This window comes from Olea europaea, chromosome 10 (assembly GCF_002742605.1).
Source record: "Olea europaea var. sylvestris chromosome 10, O_europaea_v1, whole genome shotgun sequence".
In the NCBI taxonomy this organism is placed as follows: domain Eukaryota; kingdom Viridiplantae; phylum Streptophyta; class Magnoliopsida; order Lamiales; family Oleaceae; genus Olea; species Olea europaea.
The window spans coordinates 45,017,272-45,044,077 of NC_036246.1; the positions used below are offsets into that span (position 1 = coordinate 45,017,272).

Sequence of the window (26,806 nt, forward strand, 5' to 3'; positions counted from 1 at the left end):
AATGAAATAACAACAAAGTTGAACTTATTTAACATTCAATTAACATATATTTTTCAGCTAACCATGCTAACAATGTTAATTAGAAATTTTATCATTCTTATTTATAAAACTCAATTCGTCAAAGGCAAACCATCATATATCAACATCAACATCCATCCATCACCTATAATCATACTCATGTAATTTTCTTAATCTATTAGGATTTTAGTTAAACACAAATTCTAAAAGAATAAAAAAAAGATTTAGGATAATTTAATGAAAATAAAAATTAGTGGATCAATTTAGACTTATGTGTTTTTAATTAATTTTGTTTATAGTAAATTTACGTAGGACTTAAAATATAATAAAAAATTATTTTTAAAAGTGGATTTATATATAAGAAGTGTGGATGGAAATAGTGGTACCCGTGAGTAATATATTAACCTTTCAAATTAAAACCTTTTAATTTTCAATTTTAACATAAAATTAAAACACTATAATACATGTTGTAACTTATATTTTAATGGTGTGATCATGGGGACTAAATTTATTCCTATCAAAGGGAGTGATTTTCATTGAAATAGATAACATGAGAAACCATAACATGCAAAATTAATCACAACTATATTTCATAATATTTTTCTATATTTTGACAATTTGATAAAGTTTCACTGTTTATCTTCTTATGGTCGTACTCATAGAAAGAGAATCGGCTGTGAGTCACATAAGTTTTATTTTGGAGCCATGAAATGTCAAAAGTACCAACGTGAAGGAAAGACAATACGACTTTAAAACAGTTTCTCGACATGACTTCCTAAAACTTACATTTCTAACTCCTCTTCTTATATTTATATTATTATTGAATTGTACTTGTTATTTATTATGTTAATCTAACATTTATCTCCACATAAATCACCCATTTTTTTCCAACATTCTAAAATCGTGTTTGAGTGATTTGTATGATAGACAATACAATTTTAGCTGCATCATTCTTCCTTCTATTATCTGGAGCAGCAGAGCTAGCGGATAACTTCGTTCTATTTTTACGCATTTTGTGCAAGCTTCATCATTCATCGATTGAATATATTCTGTTGTCTGTTGAGTAGGTAAAACAGACAGGAGGATACTTCTTAATCATAAAGTCAAGCAAGGGCTTTTAATGTGAATAAATCAACAAGATTGTTTTTCCTATGAGAATTGACATTCAAGATTTAAGCATGAAATTAGAAGTCTTTTTTTACTGCAAGTATTACCTAAAATATCATGCTTGGCTTCAATAATTTGTGGCTTCAGCATATGTCTTGATGTTTGACATACTTTTGATTCAAGCGTGAAATTAAATATCTTATTATCAGTGCAAGAAAGAACCATTGAAAAATAAATAAATAAATAAGATTAATCTTGCTTTAATAGGGAAATAATTATATATGAAATCTTTTGTGAAAAATAAATATGTTTAGAAAGCAAAGACTTGTTATATGACTAATCATGTTATATGTGTTCAATTATCAACGTGTCAAGCTTTCAGCATAACCATAATTGAAATGAAAATTCTAGTTACAAGAATTTCTATTTTAATGTTAAAAAAAAGGAATTTCTAATTGCTAGCTATGGATCCTTGTTTACTGTATTATTTTAGTCAAGCTAATCTGGAAAAGTAGAGGTGCATAACTTGAGTAATTGTTCTGTTAAACCATCAATACTAAAAGAAACTGCAGAAAATATTCAAAATGAAAAATACAAAAAATTTTAACAGTGTAGTGCTTTACTCCAACCTATTTCGTGTTAAAATTTTTGTACAATATCTTAGTGTGAAAATTTAACGTGTTACTTTCAAATTACTACACCTAAATTAAAATTGTGTTATCTGTAAATACTTCATCACTGAGTTATTACTATAAAACAAACATGTTGCCTGCTTACATGCCTTTGTCATGTTAATATCCCAATTAGTCATTCACCTTTGTGCTAGTTTGTGTAACACTGATTTGATGTGAAAAAGGAGAATGAGGACATTGAAATCTTTTAAGTTATTGGCCATAATTTCGAGAAATTGAATGGCTCCTAGTAGGCTTAAAACTATTTGCTGTTATGCAGGCAAAAAATTCATAAATTACATGTATTAGAAAAATTGAATATCTATGTGTCTTTTATCCATGATTATTCATAAGTATCATGGTATATTATAACCAAAATTATTATTTTGTCATGCACGTGAATTGATACGATTATACTAACTACATGGAAATTCTATGATATTATTTTGAGCAAGCAGTTAAAAGATTTAACCCTCAATAATGTATTTAATTAATATTTTAAAAAATGTAAAGTGTAACTCCAGTTAGTGATAGAAATCTATTGTTATTCAATTTAGATATGTAACTCATATTTTGATGTTTGAATAACATATAATAATACTACCATATAGTGTGATAAATTTGATTTAAGTTTTGAAAGATTTAAATTTTAATAATTAAAATAATTAATTTGGTATTTAATTATTTTAAATTTTATATGAGCCCTCATAATTTTAAGTTATTAAAGTGAATGCCGAGAACCATGAATTTGGGATATATTCTATATCTGCTAGAATTTAATGTGATTGTGTTTAATCGAAATAATATTTCTTTTACCGGTACATTTGATGTACTATATTTGAAAATAAGTTTTAGGTCTAATTAAATTTGGACACAGTGTTTAGCTAATTTGGAGTATAAAATTGCAAATATTTCATATCTAAGGCTGATTTTATTATTATGAAAGCATGTTTACTTAGATCAATGTTGTTAAACCATATTTGATACTTTATAGTTATGTTAATTCTTATTGGTTAATGTTTTGTGATACATGAGTGTCAATATGTTCGTTCATATTGTCCAAGTTTGAGGATTAATGGTATATATTTATATTTGGACTAATCACGAAGCTCATAAAGTCTTGTCAAATAGATTAAATGACAATCCATTTAATTAAATCATATTGATTACGCGGCACATTAATTTTGACCAGTAATCATATACATAGAATTTTCATGTCATGTAATAGATGACATCCTTTCCTACTTTATAGTAAGTGACATCCTGCCTATAAGTACGAGGAAGGTAAGAAAAAAATGCAATTATGAAATGTGGTAAAAATGTTCCACAAGTTTAATACCTTTGAAATGTGGGGGTGTTCAAAATTTCAGGTAGATACATCTAAAATTTTTATTATCCTTACTTGTAAAATTAATTTTTGAAAATTGTCGTCGGACTGCATGCGAAATACAAGAGTTTAATAGATGCATCAGCCCAAATGTGTTCCTAAAAGTCAAAATTAGACCGTTCATGTATTTATCTTATGTGATATTAATAATTTGAAAATTTCTTAAATAACTTTGCAGATGTACAGGCGGAGAATAAAAGCTTGCAAATATTGATGGTACCAAATTATTTGTCCAAAAGGGACATGAAATAAAGTATAGTCCATGATAGATTTACATAAATCATTGACGGAGATGAGTTAAGCCCATAAGGGAGTCAACCCGACAGTAATCCAATCTTGGTGATTGGAAATTCTATGAAAAATGTTCAATGTGGTAGAAGCGATCCATACTGTGTGAATTGTAGTAGAACTATATTATTTGTGCTCATTCCTATGGTGATAGTGCTAATAACAAATGTGATATTAGGAAAGGTTTAACTCCTAATAAGTATGATTTCTACTCATTGCGAGGTCACACGCACCTTTAGAGAACTCACTTATATAAGAGTTGCCATAAGGTTGTGACTATGGGATTGAACTATTCTTTAAAGACTCTTATTATAATCATGATTAGAGCGCTACCCGATATGAATTAGAGCCTAAATCGATACCATGTGTAGAACAATTGAAATTTGACTAAAGGGACCTAATTCAAAGTTTAGTCCATTATGACTCCATCAAATGGAAATTGTTATCATTAAGTGAGGTTCAAGCCCAAATGGCACCCACACATATTACACAGTATAACGTTGCCACTATATATTACATATATTTATTTATTTATTTTGAAAATTTAAAACTTGTGGGGGATTGTTGTAACTTAAGAATTAAAGTTTTAATCTTTCAAATTAAAATAATTTAATTTTCAATTTTAACATAAAATTAAAACACCATAATACATGTTGTAACTTGTATTTTAATGGTATGGTTGTGGATGTTAAATTTACCTACATAAAAGGGAGTGATTTTCATTGAGATAGATAACATGAGAAACCGTAACTTAAAAAAATAACCACATCTTTATTTCATAATATTTTCTTATATTTTGGCAATCCGATAAAAGCTTGTTCTTTATCTCTCTATGATCGTGCCCATATATAGAGAACTGACTGTAAGTCATGTGTGTTTTATCTTGAAACCGCGTAGTACAGAAAGTACTCGCACGAAGGGGAAGCAACACGACTTTAGAACAGCCTCATTGACGTGACTCCCTAAAACTTGCATTTCTAACTCTTCTATTATGTTTATATTACTATCGAATTGTATTTGTTGTTTATTATGTTAATCAAAAAATTATCTACACATAAATTACCCATTTTTTCCAACAACTATCACATCTAATAAGTCTCATGGGGCCCCATTCCAATAATTAAACAAAAAATTTAAATCAATCATGCTACAATGCTAGATAAGTTGATAGAAAGGCTGGCATATTATCAACTGACATTTCATCATTGAACAGTGTAAAACATTGTCAATTTTTTCATACAATCGTCTATGTGGAGGGTTTCCCCTACCAATACTTTTGACAAAAGTAATGCTATTTGTAATCATTTATTATCGCAGTCGTCCTATATGACATATACAAAACAGTTAGTTATTAAATGTATTAATGTGATAGTTATTAACTCATACATCAAATAACTATCCGCCATGTGTATACTACGAAGGGTTATTGTCGTAATGAGTGATTGCAAATAACCTTTTTTTTTCTACAAATAGTTTTGACAAAAAAACATAACCTTTAATTTAAGTTAATCTAACATTATAGATAATTTAATTAAAATCCTTTGAAATTCAAAAATGGAAAACTCCACACAAAATCTAACGTTATAGATAATTTAATTAAAATCCTTTGAAATTCAAAAATGGAAAACTCCACACAACACACCCCCACTCCCCATAATCTTTGTTTCCTTTGTCCTCTCCCTACCCCTCTCTCACTCTCTCTCGAATTGATACAAGAAGAATATATAGATACAAGAAACGGGTCTTGAAATGGCAATCCATTTACATTCCACTATTGCATTAAAACTCACTCGAAACCCATATTACCCTTTGTTTATTATATTCAACAATCTTTCATTCCAGATTTGGAACATAAATGATATAGCCAACACAAATTTTTAGGGTAAATTAGAGCATCACATCAATACCTGCGGTTGATTGAAATTCTGGGATAAATTAGAGTTATAGATATGAATTCATATATTCCGGTTAAAAATTCTTTAATTAATTTAGATTTGACGTTGCATGAATTCAATCCTGGAGGCTGGAAGTTTCAAGCACGAAGATCGAAGCAAATGGTCTACTGGAGAAATAGCTATCTTGAAATACTCTCAACTTCAAAATGTGGAATAATCCATAAAAATTAGGACTAAAATACTCATAAATTTATTAAAAGAAAATTTTAATTCATGAAACATAATCTTAGTCAATATCAAAGTATTCTTTATTTAAAACCCTCCAACCTCTTCCTCACCATCCTTGTAAAATTCCCCACAAAACGATGAAGTTAAAGATTGAGTGTCCCAGGACGTGTAGTAATTTGTATTCGACTAGTATCGTGGGCGGAGCTACTATATAGATGCCCGCACTGGACTTTTGGGCCCAAAATAATTTAATTTTTTTTTAACCCAATGACTTTTGGGCCCAAAATAATTTTTTTTTAACCCAATTCTCTATTTAGCCCAGAGAGAGAAGCCCAATTGTGCAATGCCATGACCCGTTTTAGATCCATTCATATCAGAATTCAATTGAATCAATTGTTGACCCAAACCCATTCATTCATTTCAAAATTTCAACCCTTCGTGACTTTGTCTGTGATGACTTCGCACTTCGCCACCCACTTCCCTCTCCACCCGTGACAATGCCCGTTATTCCCTTCCCTCTCTGTAAATCGTCGTCTCCGACAGTCGTTTGACAGTCCATTATTGTACATCTCCTACTCTAGGCTCTCATCTTGACATCTCACATCTCTGACTCCGACTCTACATACTCAACTCCGCCAAGGCGCCAAGTGCCAATGCCAACCGGGCGAGCCAGCAAAAGAAGAAGCTAGATTCCAGAAAGCAGAAGGTGAAGCCCCAAATTTTTTTCCCGTATTTTTTTTGTTATTTTTATTTGTGTAAATTGTAATAATATTTTTTTTTCTTTTTGTTTTTAGTATACGAAATTAGCACTTTGTTCTTCAATTGCTCGAAGCAGCACAAACTTCCAGTGGATCACCAGTTCATTGTTGCCTCTGGGCTCTAGCTCTCTGGGAATCTGTGATTGTAAGTTCAAGTTGCCTAGAATTTGGAAATAGTAAATATTGCATTGTGAATTGATTATGTGAAATTGTGAATTGGAGTATTGAACCGTGAATTGATTAAGTGAAATTGTAAATTGCACTAGACAAATGGTATATATAGGTGTTGGCGTATTACACTGTGAATTGATTATGTGAAATTTGTGAAATGCACTGTGAATTGATTATGTGAAATTGTGAATTGCACTGAATTTTGTGAGTTGCTTCCAGTATTTGTGATTCATTTGACATTCTAAATTACTCCCACTCCTAGTAATAATTGGGTGATCAGTGGATGAATGATAGCACAATTGTTTATGTGAAGAAAGATATATTTTTGAAACTCGATAATGAAGTTATTGTACAACGATATCGAAGTATGAAAACTCGCAAGGAACAAGTGTAATATATAAATTATGTCGTTTTTAGTATTGTTGTATTATTGTTTTATTTTTTTATTATCATTAAATCTATGGTCAAAACCTCGACATTCGTCGTCGAAAAATTTTTGTCCGCACTGAACTAAAATCCTGGCTCCGCCCCTGACTAGTATTGTACGCCAATACGGGCCAAGAAATCGAAGCAGCTGCTTACAGATTCAAACTTTATGGATAGAAAAATAGTTATGGGATAGTATGTTGAGATTGAATAATGGAACAAGAGTATAAGCAAAAGGGTCATATTGGAAGTGGAAGTGTGTTGTGGGGTTTTCCATTTGTACATTTCAATTTTAATTAAATCATCTATAGCCTTAAATTAAATTAAGGGTCAAGAATTTTTTGTCAAAAATATTGGTAGGAAAAACACTCCCCATCATCTATTATCACACACACTTCCATCACTGTATCTATCAAAATCCTTACAAAGTGGCATAATCCTATTTCAAATACGAAAGTTGGGGTATTTAAATGTCCGCAAGTGAGATTATAATTTGGATAATTTTGATTAATATCCATTTTAATCGATATATTGTTTCAACTCTACTTTTATAAAACAATATATAATTAGAAATTACTCAAGTATACATATTTAAATATCATTTCAATATTTCCGCATGCTAATGTTGGAATTAAAGAGTACATCTTTACAAAGCAAATGATAAAAAGAAAAACAAAATTCTTGGGTGAATACTAGAAGAGACTTTTATTCTGATTTCCAGCAGCAAGTAGATTGAAAAATGAATCTTCCTCATCTGTGTCATTCTTCTTTATTCTTTTTATATGGGAACCCGATTGGTCAGACGTTGATGGTACTGGCTGTTTGATGGATACAAACGCCACCTTCTTCGATGAACTTTTAAATTTTACAGGACATGAACTCGGAGATGCAGTCGAACATGTGGATAATGCAGCTTCTGAACAATAAAATTTGTCATGGGAATCACTTTCAACCTGCATTTCATGGTTAATCTTGCCAACTTTCACCAGTGATAAAATATTACTGTCTATTTCAACAGATGTAGAGGGTTCTTCCGAAGGAACCGTATTCACACTTGACGGGGCTAGAGTACCGGAGGCAACTTTGCCCTGCTTTTCGTCACCTTTTACAGAACTAGTATTCATTTCTTGAGCATTAGTCGGGCCTTCTTCCAAAATATGCGCAGCATCCATTCTAACTGGATTATCAAGTATGCAAGGCAAGGCAAGGCAAGGAATAAACATATTTAGCAAGAGTATTCAAACAAGTGCAGACAGATGAATAATGAGAAAGTTCATCAACTACACAAAAATAGAATGAAGGTGGAATAAAGTTATAGCATGAAAAATTCCTATATTTAGCAGTAAAACCAAGGAATGAAAAAACTGAAGAAAGCCACACACTGATTGGAAGATGAGAGAGGCAATATAAAGTCCATTAGCTGTGTCCCAGAAGACAAAATACAGTAAATGAACAGTAGAATAATGGACAGCAAACTTTAACTGTAAACAGATATTATAAGGAGCAAATACATGTCAACAGCTCAGAACTTCAGCAAAACTATTTCTGGAAATTTTCTACCATAAATATCTTTCTAATTACTGTACACTTGACTAGCGGGACTGGAAGGACATGTATCAGAAGCCAAGTCTACCTTCTTGCACTTTCAGGATACTATTTGACAAAGATATAATTACTTCAGGAAGATGTTAAAGGAATTATAATGGAAGAGTTACAAGGATGATAAGAATGGAAATGGTGCTCCACCCAGAATGGTACAATAGCCAAGCAAGAGTTACACTACAAAAAATGATAAGAACTAAAAACTCCAGAGCATCCTGGATTTCCATAGCCGATCACGTGCTCAAAGCTTGGATATGGTAGTCATTACATACCAGCACTAAATTTTGATTTATTCCTCGAGTTTTTAAAACATTTAGCACGAGCTCAGTACTAATACTTTACTAATAAGTATCTACACAATTTAGCATTTTCCCCTTTCTTAATACTATTGTGTATTGTCTAGTCCACCTCATGAAACATAGCAGTAGATGCTGAAAAAAATTCTATCAAACGACAAAAATTTATTTAAGTCCACTGTTACCTCCAAGTAAAACCTCAATGTTTTTATATATTATTTTGGAGGACCTTAAAAAGACATCTTCTCCGACATCCTTTTCCTGGCTTTTACTTTCACTTGTATTCATCCTCTCAACTAAGACATACTTGTCTGTCTGCCAAACACATTCTAGAAACGTAGTAGCTTGCTTTTTGGTTGGATAATATTCTCTGAAAACCTGCAAATTAAGGGGATAGAAAAGAGGAATTTTATGCCATGAACTGCAGAACAGGGTGGAAAAATGATAAATGCAGAAAAGAAAAAAGCATAAAAAAATAAATAAATTGTGCAGACAAATGAAGAATAATTTATTTGAGTACTTAAAATACCTCGAATCCTTTTTGATTTAGTTTTATAGTTTGTTCCTTTTGAGAAATAGAAGAGACAGTATTGAATACATAAACAGCATCCAGAAGAACCTGCCAAAATATATATATATATATAAATTAACTGAAAAGACAACACCACTAACTTGAAAATTTTATTAAAACTTTCAAGGTCCGAATACTTCTTACGTAATAACCAAGAACTCGGGGTTCAAAAGAAATCCAGAATCCCACAATGCTAGTGCCCTTTCTTTTCAAACACCAGATACCTTAAGCCTTGCACCTCTGCCCCCAAATAAAAGAGGAAAAAGAATGTATACGTAGCATATGACTATAATGCAGGTTCTGTGCGTACAATGCATACGTGGCCTATGATTATCACATACCCACGCATATCTTATTGCACAATATTGCCTATTTCAGCCAATAAATCCAAATATCGTCATACAAACTCATAATTCCGAGGGTCCTTTTTAGACAATACGCAAATTTTCCAATTAAAATAGTAAGATATAGTCTTATAAAATGAGAAATACTTACTTGTTGAACCAATGCTCGAAGGCGTGCAAGCACAGCAAAGATCGTTACGGAAAATCCCATGAAAAATGATCGAGCAAGCAGCTTGGATATCTCCCTTAAGATCGTTAAGAGAAAAAGTGGATGATGAATAGCTGAATTCAACTTCCCACAGGCACATAAAGAAACATCTAGAGTAATAACTACATCAAACAACATGTTTTCTGGATATGCTTTCTTTGAGACAAAAAGCATAAACAAAAATCAAAGAAATCAAGCAAATAAGCAGAAATTTTATAATACAACTTTTATCACAAATGATTGAACTAGAGAAGTTAATACAAAAAAGTTCACATACTGGCCAATAGAAACAAGAGGACAGAGAAACTTGACAAATGGACAGAGGTCTAGGTAGGAAAACCCTCGCAGTTCATTAAACGGGGGAAGAGAATAAAATATTGTGTAAAGACTAGCGGACCTAGAGTGTAGTATAAAAAAAAATATGACAGATTCTATGGATCAGAAATGTATGGTTGGCAAAAGTTTTAGAGAAAATATATAACGAAAAAGTTGGTTAGCCAATAAACACGCATAGAAATTACAACACAAAGCATTCTGTCAAATGATGGAGTTTCGTGTTGTAGCAAACATTAAAGAAATGCTCTAGCTGACAATGTGCGAAACGTTATATCTAATTTCAAGGATGTAAGTAGCTTAGTTTCTGATAATTCCAGAGACATATACCATTATAACAAATCATGTAAAACCTATAAAATATTCTGACAATGATTCTTGCATGTTGACAGAAAACTTCAAACATTATGAACATAGTTAAAACTTGCACTGAAAGGATACATAGCAGCCTCCACCACGGGCTCCACCATCTGTGATGGAACAAGAAAAAATATTAGAAGATAATTCATACATTGGCTTAATCATGTGATGGAAAAACCATAAATTAAATAAAAGAGACAATCAACCTGCGACAATAGGCGTGCAACTCCTAAAAGCCGATCCAGAACATTATACTTGCCACTATCGCACCTTGTCCTCTTCAAACTAAAGCCACAACATAAATAATAAAATAAATAAGACGAACTATCCTTTGGTATTATACTTTGCTAATGCTGCGCAAATTATAGTTCATATTTAATCACATAAAACCCGAAACTGAAAGAAAATATTTTTAGTTTATTAAAATATTTTTAGTTTATTACAACTTTAGTATGGATCTTCTGTAAATTAACAAAGTATAAGGAAGTAAGAACAACACCTCATGCCATACTTGCCCATATATATAAGTAGAAAACATAGATTGCAAGAAACGTGCAATGAGGAATGGTGGGGTACACAAGAAAAGTAATCAACCTGTCCTACAATCATGTCTTCACTGGAGCGCAATTTAATAATTTATACTTCTCTGGACAGCCAAACAAAACTAGGATTTCAAACTATTGATATGTGCAACGTGTGAGCATAAAAATACATGACAAAGTTATATCTGACATAATCCAAGCATATTCCAAATGACACAGGCTATTACTCAGATTTTGTTCCATCAGTGAATTCCACAATCCACAGCTGCTGCTCTCAGTAGAGTGCTCCGCAGCCACGGTTAAGTGTAAGACTATAATATACAAAATTCCAATGAGAAGGCAAAAATACATAAAGTACTACCTTTCCAAAAGCTGCACCTTTTGCTTAGGTCTATTCCCAATTATTATGAGAAAACAGGCACTCAAAATCTCCTCCATATTTGCTGATTTCAAAAGTCTCAAATCCATGCTAACCTATCCATTCAAAAATAACAAAAGGCGCGTCAATCGGCAATCACACAAAACTTAAACACGCAACATGAACACAAATACTTATTAGGCATGAGAAGTAAGACACTGGCAACCTTTAGAAGATATTGAAAGTAAGAACATCTTCGATGCTGGTTCTTGTTTTTGTATATAATTCTTCCAAGAATCCCACATTCTGTTTGGAGCTGAACAATATACGATTTAACTCTCTGCTCAGTTATTTCAATCTCTGAACCCATTTGTATTCAACTGAAATAGAAAATCTCATATTCAAAACCACAAACGGTGAAAGCAAAAAATCAACTAAAATATCCACAAACCCATTAAAATTATCATCAATTCTTGTCAAATTCAATTGGGTTTTCAGTGGCGGACCTAGAACAATAAGTCAGGGGCTGAAATTTTTATAAGTTAATGTATGAGCAAAATATATACATCATGGAAAAGTCAAAATATAACATAATCCACTAAGGTTGCGGCCAAAATGGGCCAAATAGGATGAAAAATGAAGGGCAGAAGGTTGGATGGAGACTTGAAGTTTGCACTTTGCAGTTTTTTGGGAAATCAGCAAATTCCAAATACGATAAAAAGAAAATGCCTTAAAACTTTGCTTGAATAATCAGGCTACGTACATTAAGGCTAGTTAAAAGGAAAAGATTGACATGGAACCTAAATAAGTAAAGTGAACAACGAGGGAAATGCCAATACACAAATTCTCAACCACCATCAGGCATCCAAAATTGTAAATCTTATTCCCGTCACAATTCCAAAGTCATTAACCAATCCTCCTTAAACTTCAAACAAAAAATAGTTTATGGTTGATCAAATTCAACCTCTTAGTTAATCCTCCTGTTCTCTCCTTAACATCACAAATTCATCAAAACTCAAGAGTACAATCATGAGAAAATGTATCTTTGGTATCTTCGACATTTTCGAAAGAACCACTTGTACATTCTTTTGCTAAATTTCATGAAGATATGCATAAAGTCAGGCAAAGAAACCTTACAACTAAATATAAGTTTTAACTCTATAGCTTGGAGAAGAATAGCACAGGGTCACCACTATACAAGTTTTGCTATTCTATACAACAGCACCAAAACCAGTCAATGAAGACAAGGTCCCAGACACCCATATTCTTTTGCTACATCAGAATCAAAGCAATATAAAAGACGCGAAATTCATGAAATTTCTGGTTCAAAAATTAATCGGCAACGGAGGACTAACTATGAGATATAAATCAAGTTTAAAAATAAAAGCACTTTAATCACCAAATTATAGTAATGGTGAAAGAAAACATTATAAACATGCTACTCTTAACACTTCAGATAGACATAAAGCACACAGTTTAGTCTTTCAGGTAGTTCCACGCCAGAACAGATAATGGAAATAAATAAAATACCTACCAAATCAAATCAACAATAAAGTAAAGTATAATCCATCAGATTACAGCTACTCTTTCTCTTTCACGCGCGGACATGAACACACACTGAAAGACACTGATTTGCGTCTTTTGCAGTCTATATATGTTACCTGTTTGATATTCTTTGAATAAAAAGCAACAAATTATATTATGAATCTTTAGTTCCCGCGCTTATTAAAAATTTGTACTTGAAACACCTTGAATCAAATCACCCCTATTTCTTGATTTCTTTCTTTTCTACCGTTTATGGTTAGTAGTCGGGTTCTTTTGTTTAGTTTCAGCAAAAAGGGAAAAATTAGGGCAAATTTGAAGATGAAAAACAGAAACTAAGAATTTCATGATTATATCTGGCATTTGTCATTCATAGTTTCATACCCTACAAATTATTTTCAATTAGCCGAGAAAGAAGGGGATCCAAAGTATTCCATGGGCTTGTATTGATTACTGAACAGTAAAAAGAGCTCCGTCCCTTGTAGAGGGTTTGAGCACTCACTAGAAAAAGAATTTTCAGCCAGCGCCGTCAGTTTGCAATTATGAGCGGCGCCGGCAAAGTTTTTGACAGGATACAAGTACAACTGTGAATTTTCGGCCATCGCCGTCAGTTTGCAATTATGAGCACCCACAAATGCTTGTTGTACCAAGTGGGGCTGCAAAGTTCCTTTACAAAGTGACGTGTACGGCTCAAATGGAAGGAAATGGACGGTTCGGATTTTATGTTGACAATAATGGAAAGTGGCGCCAAATTGGTTTTCTTGCAACTTGGTATTAAAAAAAACACAATTTTTAAAATGGTGGTAATTTCTCTCTCTCTCCCCATCGTGCTCTGTCTCCCCAGCTCTCGCTAATCAACTCACAAGATTTTAACAAAATTAGAGAGTGGAGGGTTGCGAGTGTAGAAAACAACAAATCAAAAATAAATTAATCGAAGGACCAAGTGAAGAATGGAGAGGAAGAAGGAATCGATCGATAGCAGCCAACAAACTTAGGGCAAACATATACAAGATACAAAGGTTTATATAGTACAAAACTAAGGAAATGTAAAAGTATAAACTACCCTTAACCCAATCTACTTATTACATTAACAGCGAGTTGGAGCGAAATTAGGGGTTTCGACATTGCAGGAAGGTGTAGCTGAGCTTAGCTTGAAATCGGTCTGAGAATCCAGAAGGAAGGTGGTGGCCAAGTGACGAATTGGGTATGAATTTATGGATTATGACCGAATCCGTCTGTGATGAAGTGATAATGCAATGTTTTCCATTGTGTACTAGAAACTCAGTTCGTCCATTTGAGTTTTCCAACCAAAAGGGGAAAGAGGACAAGAATAAAATTGAGGAGAAAGGAAAATACTTTAGACTCCTCATCCCTAAAAACTTGAAAAAATGCTAAAAGTTTTTCCCTCGATCAGTCGGTCATAAGTCAGCTACTACTTGCTCCTTCCTTCAAAAATTCTGCTTTTTCTTATTTTTTTCCAAATGATTCAAAAAATAGCTGAAACATTTACCCTTATGTGCACTTGTATTTCCACTTTGAACTTATATACTGATTCCATTTAACTGAGTGAATTTCCTGTTTTCATGATTTCCACTTAGGAGAGTAATGTTAGCTGGGTATCTGCAGCAAAAAATAAAATAAAATAAAATATACATTAGCCAAAGGAAAAAATATCGATTCATTTAGGAAAAAACAATAGTGTAGTTGTTAATATTCAAGAATTCATTGCATTGATTCGTTGAAGGAATTATTTACCGGAAACTTTCGTGGTTTTGCATTATAAATTTGTTGCCACATGGGATTCTCAGTGTTAGATACGAAAAATGTTGTAATGATGTGCTGGGAATAGCCAGTACTTAGATGACATTCCAATATTGTTGACCTGTTATTTATGTACTTAAATAAACCACTCAAAGTTGGGCTTTTTGAACACGTAAATATTGGTTGAGTGTCAATGTTTTGCAGGGTCAGCCAAATATGGAAGAAGTTTTGTCCGTTGATTCCGAAAATGAGAATGTGGAGGACAATATGAATGTCCTGGAAGATGAGATGGTAGTAGGAGATGGTTTGACTGTCCTTGAGGTTGGTGCTGCAATGCGATAACAGTAGTGCTGGAATGCGATATCAGGACTATTGGTACAATTAGGAACTATGCTGGAATTGCAAAATTTTTGGTTGTAGTTGTTAGTTGGACTATGTGAGATATGTGAATATCATTAAATCTTGTTTTGTTTAATTGATGAAGAGCAAATGGTTCCAAATGTGGTAGCTTAGTTCGAAATATGTGGTGCATTGCAATTGTAGTCTCTCTCCTGTTGTGGTGCTTTTTTAGTTAGAACATCAAGTTTTAGCTCATTTGTTCAGGTTCAGCATAAAAACATAAATTTCACTCATGAATGAGAGTTGTCATGAATGCATATTGTTTTACTGAGTTTTACTGAGATCAAGCTAACTTACTGTATGCACATAGAAAGTTAGCATATCATTTAAAATATACCAAAACTAGTGGTCTTGTTTTGCACACATATGTTGCTGATTGGTCTAACACGTTGAAATGCTATTATGTAATGCCGAAACAGAGTTGTTACTTGAAACGCAAAGGATTAAATTCTTTAGGCTTCAAGGAATAAAAATAAAACACATACAACAGTTATAAAAATGGTGCAGAGCTATTCTTGTAAACATCTGCCAAATACTTAGTTGCTCTCAAAACACCATTTCTCGATAGCAAATACAAAACGAACACAACGCAATTACAACTCGTTCGACAACAAACTACTAAACACGCTGTGTTGGGTCCTTTCCTTTCCCAAACTCCTCTGCACATCCTTTCTCATTGTGAAATGTCACGTTCACTGAAATCTCGACGTCTCATTCGTCTCGTATATCTGTATATTAAGATAGACGATATCTAAAGAGTTCCACTAATTAGTAGGGAAGAAATATATGTTAGTACTAGGCAACATTCATCTCAAGCCTTAAAACATATTAAAGTAGGGGATTCCCTCTAAGGAAATCAACCAAACAACTTATGGGTCTATTCAGTTAAAAACACTCAAGGAAAACATAAAGGGAAATCACCTATATATCTGACCGGCCACAAGTTCTTGACCCTTCTATATTTGCTCATCACCTGGGAAAACAAACAAAAGTAATAAATTGAACCACATATATTCAAAGAGAAACAAAATGATCAAAAAACTTTAAAGAACCAACAATTTCAATTCAATTGGATAAATTAACAAATCTAAGAAAAAGGGTACCTGGCAGAAAGTGTCTTCAGTTGTGAGGGGAGAGAGACGGCCTACAAAGAGAGTGCAGTAAGAGTCACCAATAACGTTCGGGTCGCCAAAGGGATTGCCTACAAATGAAAATAATGAGAAGAATAATGAAAACATTCAGACAGAAGAATTTGTCCCTAAATGGGGTAATACAATTGGGAGAAAATTACAGAGGATGCAAACTAACTAAAGAAGATGCAAACTGAATCCATTCCACCATTAGCCACCAACCGAAAATAACCCATATTTCCCCAACATTTAGAACCCTTCTCACCTCGTTATTTAAAAAAGGAAAAGAAAATTAAAAAAATTACCAATAAAAACTACAAAATTGAGCTGATTTGGAGAAAAAGTTGAAGTTGTCGAGCTTAGATCTCTCTCTCTCTCTCTCTCTCTCTCTCAAAACTAATATACATACAGGAGGTTGTATGTATAGCTCTGGTAGGTATTTTTATTTTATCTTTCCACTTTTGATTTGGAGTGGGACGACGTCGGGAGCTTCAACCAAAAATTCACACCGTACCCGATTTCGGAGATGGAGAAGATGGACTAGAGGCCGGATTCGTCGATGAAACAAGCAATGTGAAAATTGATCACAAATGGGAGGAAATGGTGTTTGAATTTCTGAATGGGTCAGTAAGATAACTGCCAAAATCTCAGCCGTCCAGTGCTCTTAAATCTGAACCGTACACGTCACTTTGTAACCCTCCTTTGTCAAGCTACTTTGTACATGTAGCATTCAATGGGGAATTTGGAGAAAAACGATGGACTGAAATTAATTGGGGGCCGGTGACGCATTGGTCTTTTGAATTTTGGGCTGGGATATGTGGGCCAATTAAACCCAAATGTGAATTTACGGAATTGCCCCCTCCTAAATTTCCTAACCCAGCAAGCCGGCAAAGGCTCCGCATAGAAAAGTAAATCTCATTTTTATCATTTTCTTTCACTTACATTTTTAAAATCATACAAACATGGCCTTCTCCTCCGCTGCATCTTACAGAACCCCAGCCCACCTCCCTTCCTCCGCCGATTCGCGTTCCCTTTTGCCTCTCAAAGTGGATAAAATTACACCTCCTTGCGATTTGAATCCAAAACCTCATTCTATTTTCTGTACCCTGGCCAAACATCAGCCAATGGCAATGACGGAACAGCAACTGGAACCGGTGGTTATGCAGAGGCCGGACTCATTTGGCCGGTTCGGTATGTTTGGTGGGAAATATGTTCCTGAAACCCTAATGTACGCCCTCACGGAGCTTGAGACCGCATTCAAATCCCTCGCTTCTGACCTGGAATTTCAGGTCTTGCTTAAAGAATTTTTTTTTTTTTTTTTTTGCCGAATGAATATTTAATTCATATTTTATTTTTCTGTATATCAATTCGTGATTTATTAATTGATGAGGATTCTCGATTGCTAACTTTTTTTATTAATTTTAATTGGAAAAATCAATTTTGTGTTGAGAACACGTTGTGTCAAGCGCCTTGTAGGGTGATTTGATTAAACTGTTTGCTGGTTTAGTAGTTTTACTGCCTTTTCTTCTCTCTATTAAAATTTTTGCGGAAAATGCTCGTAACCCTCACATTAGTATATTATGTCAATGAGCTTATAGTAACTTCTATTCTGAATTGTATTTTGAAAAGTGGATTTTACTTAATTTTGATATGTTGTCTAGACAAATGATGGAATATCAGAAAATTAAACAGATAGGTATTTTTTTCAACGTGATCAAGCTATGAATTCTATACTTCAGGAGCTTAATACTAAAAATTATTCAAACATAGCCAATATTTTTGAAGAAACTGTAACAGTAACGTTATCTTTTAATTCATAGAACGCCATATGTCATCGAAATGTATGACTGATTGTACTAATTGCAGAAAGAGCTAGATGTGACATTGAGAGACTACGTTGGCAGAGAGACTCCTCTTTACTTTGCAGAACGACTTACACAGCATTATAAACATCCTGATGGAAAAGGACCACATATTTACCTCAAAAGAGAAGATCTTAACCACACTGGGGCCCATAAAATCAACAATGCTGTTGCCCAAGCATTGCTAGCCAAGCGCCTGGGCAAGAAACGTATCATTGCTGAAACAGGGGCTGGTCAGCATGGTGTTGCTACCGCTACTGTTTGTGCTCGCTTTGGATTACTGTGCGTAATCTATATGGGTGCTCAGGACATGGAGAGGCAAGCGCTCAATGTCTTCAGAATGCGACTCCTTGGAGCTGAGGTCTGTTTATCAATTAGCTTTTTACTAGTTTGTTTTAATTATCCAATTTAATTGGAATTGGAATATCCACACATTAATCTTCTCTTAGCACACACGAGTGGTCTGGTAAATCTTTTGTCTAATGCCTTTGTCATACTTGGACAACTTTGTGCAGATCAGTGATTGCAAAGCAATTTTATCATTGTTGGTTTGGAGTACTTTCTCGCATTCAGCTCATTAGGATGCTGTATGCAGCAAGAGTCCTGCATGCATTCTATTTTTGAATTGTTTTTGTTGCTTGCATAAAGTAGTCATTCTGGATATAGGTTTCGTTTCAAGTTCAGAGACTAGCAGCAGCGTCTTAAAAAGCGTCGCCAGGCCCCTCTTGCTTATGGTATTATGTCAAGGCATAAGCCTCTTGACAGCTGGAATTTTTCACTTTTGGGGCTGTATACTTACCAGCTTCAAGACCTCAGTTGCTTGGAGAAGAGAATTGTTTAGAAGAATTATTTCTGTGTATTACTTAACTGAACATTTTATGTACAATGCTTGAATGGCTCAGGAATACAATTTATAATGCTGCTTTTGACTTAAAATTTCTGAACTCACATGCAGGTAAGACCAGTTCATTCCGGGACTGCAACGCTGAAGGATGCTACATCTGAAGCTATACGAGACTGGGTAACCAATGTTGAATCAACTCATTACATCCTGGGATCTGTTGCAGGGCCCCATCCATATCCTATGATGGTAAGAGAGTTTCACGCAGTGATTGGTAAAGAAACAAGGAAACAAGCATTGGAAAAATGGGGTGGCAAACCTGATGTGCTTGTTGCATGTGTTGGTGGTGGTTCAAATGCTATGGGGCTCTTTCATGAATTTGTTGATGACAAAGATGTTAGGCTTATTGGTGTGGAGGCTGCTGGTTTCGGTCTAGACAGCGGCAAGCATGCCGCCACGTTGTCTAAAGGAGAAGTTGGAGTCTTGCATGGAGCTATGAGCTACTTGTTGCAGGATGACGATGGGCAAATAATCGAGCCACATTCTATTAGTGCTGGGTGAAATAGTGCTCATTTCTACAAATAATTTAAGTTTATATATTTCTGCTGACTAATGTTTCTTTATCACTTCCATAGCCTGGATTATCCTGGAGTTGGACCAGAGCACAGCTTTCTGAAAGATATTGGACGTGCTGAGTATTATAGCATCACCGATGAGGAGGCTTTAGAAGGTAAGAAGAGATCTTTAATATTCCATTTTGTCCGTGCTTTATCTTTTTTAACATAGTCACACTGGATTAATAAACTACCATTGGTCCTTTATTGCTTTCCCTCCCCTTTATATCCAGTTCTTTTATGTCGTTCTTGATGGAGTACAGGTCCTCTTTTTTTTCATGTTTTTCCCTCCCCTCTATGTCCAATTCTTTCATGTCATTCTTGATGGAGTACAAGTCCTTTGATTGCTTTCCCTCCCCTCTATATGCAATTATTTTATGTCTTTCTGGATGGAGTAACAGTAAAGGGGTATGTATTGTTTGGCTCCCTGCCCTTCACCTTCCATTTTTCCACTGATCTGTTTGTATGATGGATTAATTATACAGTATTGGACATTATTAACGAAAATGAAGAATCTTAGATTTTGTTTGTAATTGAGGTCCATTTCTGTAGAAAACTACCATCCTACATACACTAAATGTGTTCATCTGCCTGTGTAAATGTAATGCAGCTTTTGAGAGATTATCTAGGCTCGAGGGCATCATCCCTGCACTTGAGACATCTCATGCTCTGGCTTATCTAGAGAAGTTGTGCCCGATGCTTCCCGATGGAACTAAAGTTGTCCTCAACTGCAGTGGAAGAGGAGATAAGGATGTTCAGACAGCCATTAAACATTTAAAGCTTTAATCAGTTTAATGGCATTAACTTGAAAGTGAGCATATCAACTTTTTAGGAAATTCGGGTGAGCATTTCTTGAGAGGAGCCTTATGATGATGAAGTCAATGTAACATTTATTTTCGAAGATATAAAATTCAAGGAAGTTTTTGAAGACATTTTAGTGCGTATCCTGGTCAGCATGTAAAGACCCAAATTTTTTTCTTTGGATATCGTAAAATAAATCTTTTATGAAAGATAATGGGTTAATTTCACAAACGGTCACTGAAGTTTAAAACTCTCAGTAACGGTTATTTAAGTATTGGGACGCTTTCAAAAATGGTCATTGAAGTTTAAAAAGTTTCTGAAACGGTCATTGAAGTTGAAAAATACTTTTTTAATTTTTTTGGTTACATTTTCGACAATTTTTCGATTACTTCCAACCACCGATACCATCGAATTTTGATACTGTTGGAAAGTCCACAACGTCTTCTTCAATTACCACTCAAAATCTCTCCGTAACACTAAGGAATTCGACCGGAAAAGCACCACAAAAGTCGTCCCAAAAAATCTTAAAATCTGTTGAGATTTTCAAATTTTTGGGTGACTTTTACGACAATTTTTCAGCGACTTTCGACCTCCAAGACTGTCGAATTTTGATACCGTTAGAAAGCCCATAATGTCCTCTTCAATTACTATTCAAAATCTCCCCCAAATTTCAAAGGATTCGGCCGGAATAAACACGCAAAGTCGGCATCCCAAAAAGACAAAAGCCTAGGATGCCAACTTTATGAGTTTATTCCGATCGAATCCTTTGGAGTTTTAGGGAGATTTTAGATGCTAATTAAAGAGGACATTGTGGGCTTTTCAACGGTTTCAAAATTTGGCTATTTTGGTGGTCGGAAGTTGTCAAAAAATCGCCACAAAAGTCCACCAAAAATCTGAAAATTTGGGCAGATTTTTGCCTTTTTGGGTAACCAACTTTATTGGTTTATTCCAATAAGTAAGCCACATAAATCGTAATTCATATTTAAAATTTAGATATCTTTTATGTATATGGTAGTTTACTTATTTAGAAATGAATCTTTCGAATTTATCTTTTATACACATGGAAATTATCTTTTATATATATAGAAGTTTACTTAATTTTTCATAATCAATAATATTATATAGATGTACATAATTATAGTAATTATATAATTTAAATCAATCAGTCATAATTATATTCATATATAGATGTACATAGTTATAGTAATCATACAATTAAATCAATCAATCATAATTATATACAATTATATACCATAAATATTCAGATCATACTTATTTAGAAATAAATTAAATCGGTCATAATTATATTCATATATAAATGTACGTAATTCTAGTAATCATACAACTATATCAATCAATCATAATTATATCAATACACGTATACCATAAAATATTTATATCATTAATATATAGTTTAGGGAATTGCCTTGTAGTTACTCAACTATTGGTCGATGTGCAATTTGGTCCTCTAACTTCCATACTTTTAAACTAAGGTCCTAATTTTCATAATTAATGATTTTAAAAGATTGGGGGGGGGGGGGGGGGGGTTATTATTTGCCCCTCTTAAAATAAAATTTCGTCCTGGAAGATTACCTTAATTTTTATCATTAAATGGTTGAAAATATATGTAAAATGGAAGTTCTAAAATTTTATTTTATTATTATTATTTTTTTTAAATAGAAGTTTCATAAAGTGACAATTTCTTAAAATAAACTCTTCTTAAAATGAAAATTTCATAAAATTGGGAATCTAAAATAGAAGTTTCGTATGATAGGAATTCTTGAAATAGTGGTTTCTAAAATGGAATTTTCTTAAAAAAATTTAAAGATGGGAACTTCTTAAATTTGGAGTGAGTTTGTATTATTGTTTTAATTTTCATTACTCTGAATAAAACTCAACTTATTGACTTTCAGGTGAGGAGGGGATCACAAGTGGACTGCTTAAATACCAAACTCTTCTTAAATAGTTTAAATCTTTTTGACAAATTCTTTCAGTTTTGCAAATACAGGACACAAAAAAGGGGGTCGGGCGGGAATAAAAGTATTTAGGGGTATATTTTTTTCTAATCTGACTCTACTATCTAATTTAGAGATGTTCTAAGGTCAACCCCTTTTTATAATTAAGTATAGTTCTGACATAATATCATTCATGTTCATGCCTATTCACATAACATTAAATAATTATGAATTGCCATATTTCTACCTAATTTGAGGAAATCAAACCTTGGAACTTAGTGTCACGTAATAGTGGTCTAAGAAACATTAAGAATGTGTTTAATTGGCATGAAAAATATTATTTAGAAAAAAAAATGTTTTCCTTCTTTTGTGGAAAATAAAAACCACCTCCACTCAAAGAAAATTAGGCAAATTTTCAAAAGTTGAAAAATGTTTTACATGGAAAAAATTAGCAATCAAACACCTCAAGTAGGAATTTGGATGGAAAACTGATATTTTTCATGGAAAATAAATGTAATCAAACACACCTTAAGGAACCGTTTGATTGTAAAGATAGAATTTGGATAGAAAGAATACGAATTGAAGTGAATTGAATTGAATTGCTTAGAATTTGTTTGAGTGGGAATTGTCGATTAATAGTGTTTGATTGATATAATTTTTCACCTGAAAATTGTTAAAATAAAAGTGTCTTTTGATATTCGTTTGACTTTGTGTTTCATGAAAATTGTCGATTTAAGAGATATCGACTTTTACAATTGTTTTTAGAATTTGTTTCTATTGCAAAAAAATAAAAATAAAAAATAATAAGAATAATAATAATCCAAAAATCATCAATATTTTGATGTTCGTTTGATTTTATTTTATATGAAAATTATCAATTTAAGGGATATCATCTTTTTACAATTGTTCCTAAAATTTGTTTCCATTGCCAAAAATAAAAAATAAAAAACAAAAAAAAGGGTGAAAAATATAAAACCACCTACCCATGGAAAAATGAATTCCCCTGTAAACAAGAATTGGTGATTGTGTGAAGCAAAGGTGGAAATTGAATTGGTGGTGAATTCCCCTGTAAACAAGAATTGGTGATTGTGTGAGGCAAAGGTGGAAATTGAATTGGTGGGAAAATTTGGCTATCAAACAGGCCAAAAGTGGAAATGGAATTTATTTTCTATTTTTTGTGAAAAAAATTGGGTTATCAAACATAGCCTAAAGCTCTATTTTTTTTTAAATAATAATAATAATAACGTAATCCTAAATTTAACCTTTAAAATTTTAAACATGAACAATAACTCATAATTTTTTTAAGTGTCTACAAAAATGTAGACCTGTTTTGTTACCATGTTGTAACAAATCAAGAAATTTTCTTTGGATCATTAGAACATATCGTAAAATAATTTTTTTATAAAATATAATTGTTCTTTAACTTAAAATAATAATAATAAAAAACAAATACTTAATCATAAACATTAAATTATTATTCGAGAATTATAATCATTTTTTCTTTATTATACCACTAGAGACTCGTTCCAAACTTTAACGCCTTGAACATCAATTCATAATCAATTCATAGACACCGAGATAAAATCCAAATAAGTAAGCCACATAAATCGTAGTTCATATTTAAAATTCAAGAATTTTTATCGTACATAAGGAGACACGAGGATTAAAAATCGAACTTAGTTGGCCATAATCTCTGTGCATAATCATAATTTTTGTACGTAGTGCTACTAAACTACGATCCTTTGAACTTAAAATATAGGACCCAAATCATATTCATAACTTGGAATTCCTTATTTTAAAGTATGAAAGACGATTTAACATACAATATATGACTCAAAGTAAATATAATCAATGTTTGTTAATCAGATTTAATATAGTAATTTATTTTATAACCTCAAAAACTAACAATTAATATGTCAAAAATAATTTGTTTTATTCAAATTAAAAATTATAATCTTATTGGGGTTTATGATCTATTAGTGTTAATAAAAGTAATGAAGTAAATTAGTAAACATTTGGAAAGTTAGAATTGACAATTGACTATTATCCTACACTGGAAGATTACCACCATATTGGAAGAAGAATCACCTTTAAAAAGGAGTTAGTATCCCACATCAAAAGAGTACTAAAACATTGAAAGAATGATCTCATTTAAAAATGAGGTAAAGGAGAATCACTTGTCTAAAAAAGTTATATGAGCCTTCAATTGCAGTGGATGACTCATTAAGGTAGTTAAAAGTTTTTGTGAAAAAAATAATAATTAAATCACCCTGCAAAAACCATGGTTGGTTTAAGCCGGGTTGATGGTTTATTAGCTGGTTCTTTATTTTTCGGTTAATATATGAGTATCGGACCGGATAAAAGGTTGGTTCACGAGTTTCTCGGTTGAACCGATTGGTTTTGTCCGATTTATGTAACATTGATTATCTTTCATATATATGAAAGTTTACTTGATTTCCATAATCAATAATATTATATACATATATAGACGCACGTAATTGTAGTAATCATATAACCCTTGTTTCAGCCACATTATTTGAATGAAAATAAGTTTTTAAATAGTGTATTGATGAGAAATGTATGGTTAAAAAATAAGAAAAAAATTTGGATTTGCCTATAATATTATTTTACTGAAAATGTGTGATTTTAATGATGTTAAATCACTATAAAAGAATGTATTTTTCCAAAAAAAATGTGGCTCAAAAAAGGCCTAATTTAAATCAATCAGTCATAATTATATATAATTATATTCATATGTAGATGTACGAAGGGGGCGAATCTGGGAATTTGAGTCAGCATGGACGGTCGTTGACTGTCTACCATCGATCATAATAAAATATTAAGAGTCGTTTGATACCCATTTTTTGCAAAAAATAAAAAATAAAAAATGCATTTTATAATAGTGATTTGATAGAGAATGCGTGACTAAAAAAATATTGAATATGCGTGTATTATTATTTTATTGAAGAATATGTAGTTGAAAAAAAATAGATAAAAAATGTATTTGAAAAAAAAAATAGAAATCAAATAATGCATAAAGTTTAAATATTAACAATCATTTTGTTCAAATTGAACATATATAATTATATTATAAAAATAAACGAACTCATCAAATGACATTGTTACCAATTTTTGTATAAAAGAAGAGCACAAATTCAGATCTTTACAATTGTACTCGCATTACAACAAATAGAACCCGACAAATATTATTTTGTCAAATTTATTGCCAATATGCAATGGATGTCATAATGGTCAAGTTATAATACCTTTAACAAGAGGTCGTTCAAATCTTGTTTGGTCCCCCACCCTGTTGAATTTTGGCAAAAATTGTAAAATTTAACTAATATTGCACGATGAGTTTGCTGGTAAAAAAATTCAAATTCGAGACCTGCACTATATACATTCAAGTTTTGGCCAAGTGAGCCACAATAAGTACTTGAAAATAAATTGAATACCAACAATATAACATAAAACTTTAATCTATTGCCAACAGAAAAAATAATTCCCAACGAATCTAGCTAGGGCGGCCACCCTAGCTCACTACCACCTAAATCCGCCACTGGATATACGTAATTATAGTATCATATCATTAAATCAATCAATCATAATTATATACATAATTATATCAATACATATATACCATAAATATCGATATCATGAATATATGGTTTAAGAAATTGCACTTGTAGTCCCTCTACTATTGGTCGATGTGCAATTTGGTCCTCTAACTTTCATGCTTTTAAACTAAAGTCCTACTTTTCATAATTAACGATCATAAAACATTTGGGGGGCATTATACAACCACTTGTCAAATGTCGATATGATGAAATCTTCATATAATAACAATATAAACTGGTCAGTTCTGTTATTTTATGTCTCCTATATATGCATGTTTTATGCCTCATTGTCAAGTGTTGGGATGAACAAATGAGTCAAATGATCCAAGAGCTCAAGTCTGACAAGTCTTGTAGGGTAAGGTTGGATTTAGGTTCCAACAGTGTCAAGTTAAAAAGGGAAAACGTGCTTGTTTGAAGCATTTAAACACAATGGTTGAATTCCTCGAACTTTGATATATATCTTTAGATTCTGTCGCCATCAAAAGAACGTGAACCTCCAATCATGTCAATGGATGCGAATCGACGTGTGCTTTGCGTAGAATGGCCACTTGAACCCCTTATATTTACACATGGCAATCATCCAAGCTATCCAAGAACTACAACGTATGAAGTAGCCACGATCAAATGCCGAGGTCGTTACACTAAGATCAGTCGAGGTGGTCATACCCTTGCTCATCGCTTATTGCCGAATTCCATGAAATATTTGAGGCCCTTGACAAGT

At 32.8% G+C, this 26,806-nt stretch overlaps 3 protein-coding genes across 11 annotated transcripts; 1 reads left to right on the plus strand and 2 right to left on the minus strand.

The window, feature by feature from the left end:
* Positions 1 to 7,512: 7,512 nt before the first annotated feature.
* LOC111402501 lies at positions 7,513 to 13,729 on the minus strand. 3 transcript variants are annotated; one of them, XM_023030863.1, is made up of 9 exons: positions 13,608 to 13,729; positions 11,790 to 11,943; positions 11,567 to 11,679; positions 10,870 to 10,948; positions 10,745 to 10,773; positions 9,914 to 10,007; positions 9,377 to 9,466; positions 9,033 to 9,225; positions 7,513 to 8,126 (listed from the first exon to the last, which is right to left on the minus strand). In XM_023030863.1, exons 2-9 carry the CDS (start codon positions 11,931 to 11,933, stop codon positions 7,642 to 7,644), a joined length of 1,227 nt encoding a protein of 408 aa, XP_022886631.1. In that variant the 5' UTR covers positions 11,934 to 11,943; positions 13,608 to 13,729; the 3' UTR covers positions 7,513 to 7,641. The 3 variants fall into 3 exon arrangements, with proteins under 3 accessions (XP_022886631.1, XP_022886630.1, XP_022886632.1); XM_023030862.1 differs by having other exon boundaries at positions 13,490 to 13,729; XM_023030864.1 differs by having other exon boundaries at positions 8,047 to 8,122; positions 13,490 to 13,729.
* A 1,979-nt stretch (positions 13,730 to 15,708) lies between these two features.
* LOC111402504 (U11/U12 small nuclear ribonucleoprotein 35 kDa protein-like) lies at positions 15,709 to 17,136 on the minus strand. 6 transcript variants are annotated; one of them, XR_002704292.1, is made up of 5 exons: positions 16,805 to 17,136; positions 16,557 to 16,660; positions 16,369 to 16,466; positions 16,187 to 16,238; positions 15,709 to 16,016 (listed from the first exon to the last, which is right to left on the minus strand). XR_002704292.1 is itself a non-coding variant. In XM_023030868.1 (5 exons), exons 2-5 carry the CDS (start codon positions 16,642 to 16,644, stop codon positions 15,958 to 15,960), a joined length of 240 nt encoding a protein of 79 aa, XP_022886636.1. In that variant the 5' UTR covers positions 16,645 to 16,660; positions 16,910 to 17,122; the 3' UTR covers positions 15,709 to 15,957. The 6 variants fall into 6 exon arrangements, 2 of the variants coding, with proteins under 2 accessions (XP_022886636.1, XP_022886635.1); XM_023030868.1 differs by having other exon boundaries at positions 16,614 to 16,660; positions 16,910 to 17,122; XM_023030867.1 differs by having other exon boundaries at positions 16,614 to 16,660; positions 16,805 to 17,122.
* A 176-nt stretch (positions 17,137 to 17,312) lies between these two features.
* LOC111402502 (tryptophan synthase beta chain 1-like) lies at positions 17,313 to 25,266 on the plus strand. 2 transcript variants are annotated; one of them, XM_023030866.1, is made up of 6 exons: positions 17,313 to 17,684; positions 18,262 to 18,618; positions 19,213 to 19,655; positions 19,734 to 19,828; positions 20,323 to 20,501; positions 25,239 to 25,266. In XM_023030866.1, exons 1-5 carry the CDS (start codon positions 17,358 to 17,360, stop codon positions 20,496 to 20,498), a joined length of 1,398 nt encoding a protein of 465 aa, XP_022886634.1. In that variant the 5' UTR covers positions 17,313 to 17,357; the 3' UTR covers positions 20,499 to 20,501; positions 25,239 to 25,266. The 2 variants fall into 2 exon arrangements, with proteins under 2 accessions (XP_022886634.1, XP_022886633.1); XM_023030865.1 differs by lacking the exon at positions 25,239 to 25,266 and having other exon boundaries at positions 20,323 to 20,644.
* Positions 25,267 to 26,806: the final 1,540 nt, after the last annotated feature.

Coding starts and splice junctions, on each gene's coding strand:
- LOC111402501 (XM_023030863.1), bottom strand. CDS start 11,933: ATGGGTTCAGAGATTGAAATAACTGAGCAGAGAGTTAAATCGTATATT. Junction 10,008..10,744: donor CCCGTGGTGGAGGCTGCTAT/GTATCCTTTCAG, acceptor AACGATCTTAAG/GGAGATATCCAAGCTGCTTG. Junction 8,127..9,032: donor CATTGAGGTTTTACTTGGAG/GTAACAGTGGAC, acceptor TTGATAATCCAG/TTAGAATGGATGCTGCGCAT.
- LOC111402504 (XM_023030868.1), bottom strand. CDS start 16,644: ATGTTGGGGAAATATGGGTTATTTTCGGTTG. Junction 16,467..16,613: donor ATATGGGTTATTTTCGGTTG/GTGGCTAATGGT, acceptor TTTCATTTGTAG/GCAATCCCTTTGGCGACCCG. Junction 16,239..16,368: donor CTGAAGACACTTTCTGCCAG/GTACCCTTTTTC, acceptor TTGTTTTCCCAG/GTGATGAGCAAATATAGAAG.
- LOC111402502 (XM_023030866.1), top strand. CDS start 17,358: ATGGCCTTCTCCTCCGCTGCATCTTACAGAACCCCAGCCCACCTCCCT. Junction 18,619..19,212: donor TGCGACTCCTTGGAGCTGAG/GTCTGTTTATCA, acceptor ACTCACATGCAG/GTAAGACCAGTTCATTCCGG. Junction 19,829..20,322: donor CGATGAGGAGGCTTTAGAAG/GTAAGAAGAGAT, acceptor AATGTAATGCAG/CTTTTGAGAGATTATCTAGG.